The sequence below is a fragment of the Lethenteron reissneri genome, chromosome 69 (assembly GCF_015708825.2).
Source record: "Lethenteron reissneri isolate LAM-NWPU_2019-01 chromosome 69, ASM1570882v1, whole genome shotgun sequence".
In the NCBI taxonomy this organism is placed as follows: domain Eukaryota; kingdom Metazoa; phylum Chordata; class Hyperoartia; order Petromyzontiformes; family Petromyzontidae; genus Lethenteron; species Lethenteron reissneri.
In genome coordinates this window covers 10,176,404-10,187,093 of record NC_083847.1, presented here as the reverse complement: position 1 = coordinate 10,187,093, position 10,690 = coordinate 10,176,404, and the positions used below count along the sequence as shown (strand labels likewise).

Sequence of the window (10,690 nt, the reverse complement as noted above, 5' to 3'; positions counted from 1 at the left end):
TTATCCTTCGTCGGGGGGGGGGGGGGGGGCGGGACTTGTGTGTTGTTCTGATTTTATGACTGGCTCCTTCCGTCGTGGGAGGGGAGGGCGTCACATTCGTCTTTGGAAGTTTTATTGCCACCACATGTTGCTGGGAGACAAATGCGGTAGGGAGGCTCTTTGTTCCGAAAGGCAGCTGTGGTGATGGTGGTTGTTACAATTTTGTCTTTGCCTCGTGCTACCCCGCGGTTGATTAAAAATATATATATATTGGCCGAATTATTCTTAACATGAATTTTGGAAAAAGGCTCATATATACAACAGGTGGGAGGGGCTGGGTGGGGAAGGTGGGGAGGGGCTGGGTGGGGAGGGGCTGGGTGGGGAGGGTGGGGCTGTGTAGGGGGTGGGAGGGGTGGGGCTGGGTGGGGAGGGGCTGGTCACCCCGTGGTGCCCTTATAAAACTCAACGTTTTACCTACTCATGCCGGCTTGTGCCCGCCCTCACAGTCGGGCATATTTGCGGAATACACCACGCCGCCGTTGACCCTGGCCATTGACCGAGCAACCCAACGTTCCTACCAGCTCCCTCCGCAGGAATGTGTTAAGTCATAATCGAGATTGACAAACTTGTTTCTTGAGAACTGCTTGTTGTTGTTGTGTTTGATTTGTTGTTCTTCTCCCCGCACCTCCAATCAGCTATGGTCAGCTATGTACGGAGGTGCAAAAGAGACATTTAACATACATACAGTACATTATGCATAACAACGGAACGGGATGCACACGAAGGTTGAGGATAGTCGGCGCTACCGGTCCGGTCATTTCACGCCAGCTTCTCGTCTCCGTCAGTGGGGTGGGCGAGGGGAGGGAGCGGTCGCTTCCCAGGCACAGCGAGCGTCTCGGGCGCTACTCCCGTTTCCGCGTCGTCGTTGCCGGCTTCTCCGTGGCCGCTCCTCCGTCTCCGCGGCCGCTCCGACACTCCGACTTCGCAGTAACCCCTCCCCCCCCTCGCTCCTCTAGCCGCCCCCTTGCGCAGGTGGCGCTCCTCGTGTCTGGCCAGCGCCGCCTCCGAGTAGAACGCAACGGGACAGAGCGCGCACGCGTGGCGTTCCCTGCCGCGCGTGTGCTTCCGTTCGCGGTGCCGCCGCAGGTGGCACTTGCGCGAGAACAGCGACCCGCACGTGTCACAGCGGTGCGATTGCTCACCTGCGTGCCGTCGCTTGCGTGCGTGCGCCTGCTCGCCTGCGTGCGCCCGCTCATGCCGCCGGAGGGTGGCCGCGTGGGCGAACGCCCTCCCGCAGTGAGCGCACGCGAATGGCCGCTCACCCGTGTGCGTCCGCTCGTGCGCGAGGAGGTGCGAGGGCCGGCGAAAGCAGGCGCCGCAGTGGGCGCACCGGTAGGGGTGCCCGCCGGGGTCGGCCGCATGGACCCGGGTGTGCGCCGACAGGTCGTCGGCGTGGGCGAATGCCTTGCCGCACACGGGGCAGCCGTGCGGGCGCAAGGTCGCGTGGACGCGCGAGTGGCGCCGCAGGTGGGCGGCGCGCGAGAACGCCTTGCCGCACGTGGGGCAATCGTGGAGCCTCGCCCGGGGGGGCGCCTCCGCAGGGCCTCCTCCGTTATCCGTCCCTTCGTGCGCCTGGGGCAGATTCTTCTCCTCCGTCGTCCTCTTCGGTGCGTGTCTCGTCTGGCGGTTATTCGAGACGGACTCACCTTCTGCTGCTGTGGCTTTCCTCTGGCGGTCAGTAGAGACAGGCCCCCTCTCCGCTGCAGCACGTGTCGCACGGCGGTTATTAGGGACGGGCCCCCTCTCCGCTGCAGCACGTGTCGCACGGCAGTTATTAGGGACGGGCCCCCTCTCCGCTGCAGCACGTGTCGCACGGCGGTTATTAGAGACGGGCCCACTCTCCGCTGCAGCACGTGTCGCACGGCGGTTACGAGGGACGGGTCCACTTGGTGCCGTGCGTCTCGAGACGGCCGATATTGCCGCCGACGGCTCCCAGTTTGCCGAACTCTCATCCTCATCGTCGTCATGGTGGGTCCGTAGGTGCCTCTCCAGGTCGCTCTTGAGCCTCGTGCTGTACGCGCAGAGGTCGCACTGCAGGGCCTTCTTACGGTGGCGGCGGTGGCTCGAGTGTTGCCACGTGTGGACCTGGAGCCCACGCTCCCGGCTGAACTCCCTGGCGCACACGGAGCAGCGGTGCCTTCCCCGTTCGGCCATCTCGCCCGCTCCGTTCGACTCTGGTGGCAAAGCAGAAGCCGGGCAGCGTCGTTGTGACATCAGTGACGTGCGAGCGCGCTATCTTAATGAGCCAGTGGTTCTTCTTAACCTGGGGTGCATCATGTACCCTGGGGGTGTGTGATGCCCTTTCTGGGCAAGAGACATGGCCAGATTTTTCTTTATTCGAAGGCCAATCATCGAAAACACAAATTAAGCACGGGGCACATTAAGTTACAACTTACTTGTGTTTCAAATAACCGCTGAGATTTTGTGATCCGTAACCACTCTTGGTTAAAACTAGTAATTGTATTGTGCATATCGAATTGGATATAAAACCGATTGATTCAACCGGATAGCCAGAACCCAACTGTTTTAAGCCCCTCTTGAAACAAGCCCAAACATAATCGGTTTACAGTTGAGTTTTGGGTCAACCCAAACCAAAAGCCACTCCAGTCCCGCTGCCTGGAGGCCGCAAATGGAACGTCGATTTGAAGAGCTGTGCCCCACAGCTTCTGTGCCAGACTCGTTCCCTCCCCGGTGATCCCCCCTCCCGCAAACCTCCCTCCCACTCTCCCACCCTCTGTTCCTCCCCTCTCTCTCTCCCCTCCCCTCCCTCTCTCCCTTCCTACCTACCTCCCTACCTACCTTCATCCACGTGCTCCATCATCTCATCCACGTGCTCCATCATCACCTCCACCTCCACCACATCTGGGAACGCCCGCTTCGCAACTGAACCTCCGGCCCGCAGGTCCTCTCCTCCGTCGTCTCGAAGGTCCTCTTTTTTTATTTGGACGCCCTCCTCTTTAACCCGGGGGAGGTCCAGCACGCTGCCGTCGAGACGCTGCTCCCCCTCTGTACAAATTTCTTCCACCTTAATGCTCGGAGCCTGCCCCGTCGTCCGAGGGCTGCGTCCGTCGATACGGATGTCAAAGTGGAGATCCTCCTGCTTAACGCGCGGCTCGTTTCCACCGCTCACGAAGACCTCCTGTTTAATGGGCGGCTTCTCGCCGCCGACCACGGTGTTCACTGCGTCAGCCTCGAGGAGGTCCTCCTCCTCCTCCTCCTTTTTGATGCGAAGCTGCTCCGGCGGTCGCCTCGTTTCCACCGTGAGCTCCGAAACTTTCCTACCAAGGGCATCCCCGTCGGCCCGGACGTCCTCCTGCTTGACGCCGAGGTCACCGCTCGGCCACGCGTCTCCGTCCCGGCGAGCGCAAAGGTCGTCCGCTTTCGCCCGAAGGTCACCATTGCCATTCTGTGGCTCACCTCCTCCGCCACCCCAGGTGTCCTCCAATTTGATGTGGGGGTCCTCCCCTTCAACAGGGAGGTCCTCTGCTTTAATTTCGACCATGAGGACCTCTCCTCCACCAGAGCTGACGTTCTCTCCGTCGGCCCGAAGCTCCTCCCTTCTTGTCCAAAGCTCCTCCCCTCTCATCTGAAGCTCCTCCCCTTTCATCCAAAGCTCCTCCACTTGCACCAAAGGGCCCCCTCGACCGAGCAAAACCTCCCCTCCCGCAGCTAAGAAGGAAAATCTGGAAAAAAGTTACGACGATGTTTATTATTTACTGTCAGAATTATTAAATATTTTACTAATGATATTGAATTTAAAAATGTAGTTACGTAAGCTACCCAGATGAAATCCACAACAGGTTATTTTTTTGGGTTAGATCGCATAAATATAAATGTGTGTCGTTAAACCCGCCACCACCCGACACAGCCAATTAGTTAAGGCGTTTGTCACACAATCAAAACGTGGCCAATAAGTTGCTAGTACAGCACTAACTGGTTGTGTGTTGGAATGATCATATCTCATCTTAGCATAGATTTATACAGCGCCTTGACCAAAGGCGCTTTTCAGAGAGAATTAAGAATGGTGTAAGAACGTGTGCGTGTGTGCGAATGTGATGGTGGTGGGAGATGTGATGAATAAAATGTGGTGTGCGAATCTCTAATGATGCGCGAATTCGGTGAAAGTAAAATTCATGACAGTGGATGATGATGAATGGATCGAATGGTTGAGGTTTAATAAGTGATAGCCATATAGAGAATAATTATTTTGACAGTCAATGATGACGAATAGATTGAATGAATGGGGTTAATGAGTGATAGCCATATAATGAGAACATGAAGAGGGAAGAGTAGTGGTGGTGGTGTTGGTTATGAGGGGGGAGATCTCTGGACGTCGTGGGGGTGAGCTAGGGAACTAGAAAAAGCACACCAATCACTGCCCCACAGACCTCCAGGCCATGCTTCCACCCCCATATAAAAAACGCTTCGCCACCCAAGTACAGTGACTCCTCTACTTACGAACATTCGACTTACAAACTTTCAGAGATACGAACAAACATGTCCTTATGTCGAGTTGCCTGCACGGACCGAGAGCCATGAGTTCAACTGCCGCGCAATAGACGGCGGTGGCATCTACATCTGCAGAACATGAAGAGGCAGTGGCATCTAAATCTAAGGAAGATTTTCCAACTTTTAAAGCCATTCCCCCTGTTGAGTGTACATGCCGTACAACACGTTTGTAATCGACAGTAGTCAAGTTGGACTTCCAACAAATTGACTTACGAACAGCACACCGGTGTGTTGGAGAATAAACCTGCAACACCTACAATTGTAAACTAGCAACGAATTGTCACGTTTTATTTATGTGACAAACCTTACTAATTGGCTGTCGGGTGGTGGCGGCGGGTTTAACGACACTTTTGTATATTTACACACTCTAACCCAAAAACCTCTTATGGATATTGGTCACGAAAGCCGTGTTAAACTGTGTTAAACTGATCATAGAACTCATCCGAAGTTGCTTCAAAATCATTGTTTACACACTGCTGCACAGGGGTGTCATGCTCGAACCCGTTCTCGCAACCACAACCCTGGCGCTAACCCATAGCCCGAACTGGGTTCATGGGTTCCAGCGTGGGTGAGAGCACGGGTTTGAGCATGTATTCGTCTGTCCCTACCCCTGAGCGTATGTGTGTATGTATGTTGAACTTATTTCACACTGTACATAACCAACCATAGCTAATCGGAGCGTGCGGGGGAAGGACAACAAATTAAACACAAAAAGCTGTTCTTCAGAAATTACTTTTCAATGTAGTATAGTGGTGTAGTGTTTAGTAGTGTAGTAGAGTAATCCCTCGCCACTTCGCGGTTCAAGTTTCGCGGCCTCAGTGCATCGCGGATTTTTCAAAAATATTTATCGAAAAAAAAAAATTCAAAAATACCGCCATATCGGCAGCCGTATTGCGGAAAGCAGCGTTGTTTCATCGTGATGCGCGAGAGAAACGGTTTCCCAGGTTGCCAGACAAAGAGAAACTCTCTCAGAGGCTTTGTGCATACCCACGGGCACTCAGACAAGGCACGTGATTGGTTCCCGGCGCGAGATCGACGAATGAGAGCACGAGTGGATGTATCCCGTGAGCTGATTGGCTGCGCATCATCGTTGTCATCGTCGTCGTCATCATTACTGGAGTCAAGTCTCAAGATACTACTGTCATTGGTGAGTGTAGAACACCATAATACGTATCGTATGAGAGAGAGTGTATAATATTAAGGTTTTATAATTAAATAGATTTAAGTAATATATATATAAAGTATAAATATACATATTTTAAACATTCTGGTACCCACACACACATATACGGAAATTCCTAGGGGGCCAATCCTACTTCGCGGATTTTCACCTATCGCGAGGGGTTCCGGTCCCCATTAACCGCAATAAACGAGGGATCACTGTATATACCAAAATAAACAGAGATCCCACCAACTGACTAGCTACTAAAACCAACAATATCACTAAATCGACTTCTCTAATCGATCAGACCAAGCAGAGCTGCCTAAAACCTTCGGCTGCTAGACCACCCAGATTTTATGGCCTTCCTAAAATCCACAAAGAAGGTACCTCGCTCCGCCTTATCGTCTCCACGATTAACTCACCCACCTACAAACTGGCCCGATTTCTGTCTGAGACTCTGCTTCCTTTCACTGGCAAGTCCACCTCAGCTGTACTTAACTCAGTTCACTTGGTTTATCTAATCAAGGACATCTCACTCTCTCCGGATGATTTGCTTGTCAGTTTCGATGTAGTTTCTCTGTTCACCAATGCACCTGTACTTGACACCATTGCAATCGTTGAACACTTGGTCCAACAGGGACTGAATGCAGATGTACCAACTTTGGTAAAGCACTGTCTTACCAACACATACTTCACCTGGAATGGTACATTCTACAGACAAGATGAGGGTACCCCAATGGGTTCTCCCTTATCGCTAGTGGTAGCGAATGTTTTCATGGAATATTTTGAGACAGATGCCATCAAGACATCCACCCTACATCCTTCCTTGTAGAAGAGATACGTAGATGACACGTTTGTCATCTGGCCACATGTTCTGCCAGCACTGAACCAATTTCTCAACCACATCAATTCCATACACCCGTCTATCAAATTCACTATGGAAGTGTAAAAGGATGGGAAGCTACCATTCCTGGATGTAGTGATCGAGAAGAGACCTGATGGCTCGTTGGGACATTCAGTCTACAGGAAAGCCACCCACACAGATCTATATATAAAATCGTGAATCTGTCTGTGTGTCTGTGTGTCGCCGGACCATACGCAATTTCATTGGACGAAATGTCAGGGATTTGCGACACACGATTGGTCCGGCGGTTGCCCCTGGCAACGGGTAGCGACGCATTCGCCATTTTTAATTCCCGTTAAAAATAGGCGCACGCATTAACACGCGACTCTGAGGTAAATTCATCAAAGTTTCACGTCCTCTTCACTCCCCCCCCCACCACAATGTGTGCAATTACTATTATAGGGTCGGTAGATTATAAAATTATAGCCATTAGACAGTATTATTGTAGCGCGGGGGGGGGGGGAACGGCACCCGTACCCAGCGTCAGCCGGGTGGGAAAATCAGGCGAGGCCGGAGGCTCTGCACGGTGCTAGGCCTCGACACCCACCACGCCACTCTGAGGTAAATTCATCAAACTTTCACGTCCTCTTCACTCCCCCACCACCCCAATGTGTGCAATTACTATTATAGGCTCGATAGATAATAAAATTATAGCGATTACACAGTATTATTGTAGCGCGGGGGATCGGCGCGCCTCACTAAAACCCTACAACGGATCGGCGCGCCTCACTAAAACTCTACAACAGATCGGCGCGCCTCACACAAATCCTACAACGGATCGGCGCGCCTTACACAAACCCTACAACGGTAGCGTTACGCATTGTAGTGTCGTGGTTAGCACGCCGCGCTACGAACCCGGCGACCCGAGTTCCATTCCCGCTCACGGCCACCACCGGTGACGATTATTTCAACCGGTCCTGGGCCTCCCCTAGGTCGACTCAGCCTCAAAACGAGTAACTGCTGTGGCGTATGAACATCGCCACTGGGGAGACAAAGGCGGCCTAGCGTCGTGGATCCAAGACCCGGGCGAAGCCGGGTAGTAAAGCTAGTGCCTATCTAAAGCCTGATTCCCACCACCATCCAGCCCAGAAGAATTCAACGACCAGCACCACCTAGCTAGTGAGTTGGAGCACGTACACCAAGCCCTCAGGATGAACGGATACTCGGACCGTACTGGAGTGAGTGAGTGGTTGTACTGGGTGGTTGTACTGAGTGGTTGTACTGAGCGAGTGGTTGTAGTGAGTGAGTGGTTGTAGTGAGTGAGTGGTTGTACTGAGCGAGTGGTTGTACTGAGCGAGTGGTTGTAGTGAGTGAGTGGTTGTAGTGAGTGAGTGGTTGTAGTGAGTGAGTGGTTGTAGTGAGTGAGTGGTTGTACTGGGTGGTTGTACTGGGTGGTTGTACTGAGTGGTTGTACTGAGCGAGTGGTTGTAGTGAGTGAGTGGTTGTAGTGAGTGGTTGTACTGGGTGGTTGTAGTGAGTGGTTGTACTGGGTGGTTGTAGTGAGTGGTTGTAGTGAGTGGTGGTTGTAGTGAGTGAGTGGTTGTAGTGAGTGGTTGTAGTGAGTGAGTGGTTGTAGTGAGTGAGTGGTTGTACTGGTTGGTTGTAGTGAGTGAGTGGTTGTAGTGAGTGAGTGGTTGTACTGAGTGGTTGTACTGAGTGAGTGGTTGTAGCGAGTGAGTGGTTGTACTGAGTGAGTGGTTGCAGTGAGCGAGTGGTTGTAGTGAGCGAGTGGTTGTAGCGAGTGAGTGGTTGTACTGAGTGAGTGGTTGTAGTGAGTGAGTGGTTGTACTGAGTGAGTGGTTGTAGTGAGTGAGTGGTTGTACTGAGTGGTTGTACTGAGTGAGTGGTTGTACTGAGTGAGTGGTTGTACTGAGTGAGTGGTTGTAGTGAGTGGTTGTAGTGAGTGGTTGTACTGAGTGAGTGGTTGTAGTGAGTGAGTGGTTGTACTGAGTGGTTGTAGTGAGTGGTTGTAGTGAGTGGTTGTACTGAGTGAGTGGTTGTAGTGAGTGGTTGTACTGAGTGAGTGGTTGTACTGAGTGGTTGTACTGAGTGAGTGGTTGTACTGAGTGGTTGTACTGAGCGAGTGGTTGTACTGAGTGAGTGGTTGTAGTGAGCGAGTGGTTGTAGTGAGCGAGTGGTTGTACTGAGCGAGTGAGTGGCTGTAGTGAGTGAGTGGTTGTAGTGAGTGAGTGGTTGTAGTGAGTGAGTGGTTGTAGTGAGTGAGTGAGTGGCTGTAGTGAGTGAGTGGTTGTAGTGAGCGAGTGGTTGTACTGAGTGAGTGAGTGGCTGTAGTGAGTGAGTGGTTGTAGTGAGTGAGTGGTTGTAGTGAGTGAGTGGTTGTAGTGAGCGAGTGGTTGTAGTGAGCGAGTGGTTGTACTGAGCGAGTGGTTGTACTGAGCGAGTGGTTGTACTGAGTGAGTGAGTGGCTGTAGTGAGTGAGTGGTTGTAGTGAGTGAGTGGTTGTAGTGAGTGAGTGGTTGTAGTGAGTGAGTGGTTGTAGTGAGCGAGTGGTTGTAGTGAGCGAGTGGTTGTAGTGAGCGAGTGGTTGGAGTGAGTGGTTGTAGTGAGTGGTTGTACTGAGTGAGTGAGTGGTTGTAGTGAGTGAGTGGTTGTAGTGAGTGAGTGGTTGTAGTGAGTGGTTGTAGTGAGCGAGTGGTTGTAGTGAGTGAGTGGTTGTAGTGAGTGGTGGTTGTACTGAGTGGTTGTACTGAGTGGTTGTACTGAGTGGTTGTAGTGAGTGGTTGTACTGAATGGTGGTTGTACTGAGCGAGTGGTTGTAGCTACGCACCTGGCGACCTGAGTAATGGGGGTGGGGGTCTCGCGCTGGGGGGGGGGAGTCACGTGGTGAGTCGGCAACCCCGAAGCGACGCGGAGCGGCTTGGTGCAGGCTAAGCCGCCTCACTCGGATGCAGCGAGCCGCACACAAAGGCAAAGCTCCCCCGTGTAGCCTCTAGCAGGCTGCGGTGGCAAGTGCTGTGCGTAGCGAGTCGCAGCGCCTATGAAGTTGGCAAAAGGGCAATTGTTTCTTGCTGTGGTTGTCCCACCTGATGACGGACGCTTGTGTTGCGCCCGAAACGTAATTTAATTTCTACCTACGTGACTTTACCGAAAGAACCAAAGAGTATGGATCCCTGCAGGCACGAAAACGTCAAATCTAAGTTGGAAGCTCTACGTCTGAAGATGCACCAACACGTGGCCGGGGACCCGAGTGAGGGTCCGACCTTTCGTAGCGGTAACTCCTCTGTGCAGTGTAGTTAGCTGGGTGGTCACCACCCTCGGCTGTATCTGGCAAAGGGGCAGTTACCCCTTTGTGTATTTACGTGTTACAATAAATGTGTTGCCTCTCACGCATAACGTGTGCGACTCTGTTGGCCTCACTACACTTGCATCGCCTTTCTACTGTTCGCCTTTTGTCATTGTTGGTGAGACAAGGCCATTCAGAAGGCAAATGAGTTTGAAATACAATGCGTTCATCATCATTATTAGTATGAGAATGTTTGTTTGGATGTTTTTCCACAAGTTATATGTTGTGGTTAATGCGGACTTGATTCCTTGCAAAGGGTAATGAAGCCTATTCTGATTGTTTCATCAAAGTTTTCATTTTGTGAAACATAATCGACAAACTACTCACCCTCTCACTCACTCACCCACTCACTCACCCACCCACGTACCCACTCACCCACCGACTCACTCATTCAGTCACTCGTCCACTCATTCATACACTCACGCTCCTGCTTACCCACCCACTTACTCACCAACTTATCCACCTACTCACGTACTGACTCACTCACCCACCCACTCATTCACTCACTTACTCACCCACTCCCTCACCCACTCAGTCCCCACTCGCTCACCCACTCACCTACTAATTCACTCACTCACCCACTCATTCACTCAATCATTCACACACCCACGCACCTATTCACCCACCCACTCACTCACCCACTCACTCACTTTCTGACTTACCCACTCACTCACCCACTCACTCACCCACTCAATCACTCACACACCCACGTACTCACCTACTCACTCACCCATCCACTCACCACTCACTCAATGACAAAGATCCCCGTATA

General features: G+C 52.2%; 1 protein-coding gene across 4 annotated transcripts; it reads right to left on the bottom strand.

The window, feature by feature from the left end:
* On the bottom strand, positions 1-9,759 carry LOC133360726 (zinc finger protein 16-like). 4 transcript variants are annotated; one of them, XM_061579516.1, is made up of 3 exons: positions 7,727-8,065; positions 2,839-3,722; positions 1-2,213 (listed from the first exon to the last, which is right to left on the bottom strand). In XM_061579516.1, exons 2-3 carry the CDS (start codon positions 3,644-3,646, stop codon positions 799-801), a joined length of 2,223 nt encoding a protein of 740 aa, XP_061435500.1. In that variant the 5' UTR covers positions 3,647-3,722; positions 7,727-8,065; the 3' UTR covers positions 1-798. The 4 variants fall into 4 exon arrangements, with proteins under 4 accessions (XP_061435500.1, XP_061435503.1, XP_061435501.1 ...); XM_061579519.1 differs by lacking the exon at positions 7,727-8,065 and adding an exon at positions 6,676-7,673 and having other exon boundaries at positions 2,839-3,708; XM_061579517.1 differs by lacking the exon at positions 7,727-8,065 and adding an exon at positions 5,213-5,664.
* Positions 9,760-10,690: the final 931 nt, after the last annotated feature.

Bases quoted from the DNA above. Each gene is read 5' to 3' on its own strand.
- LOC133360726 (XM_061579515.1), bottom strand. From the start codon at position 3,646: ATGAAAGGGGAGGAGCTTCAGATGAGAGGGGAGGAGCTTTGGACAAGA. The intron at 2,214-2,838 runs GTAGGTAGGGAG...CTTTGCCACCAG, and splicing joins GATGGAGCACGTGGATGAAG to AGTCGAACGGAGCGGGCGAG.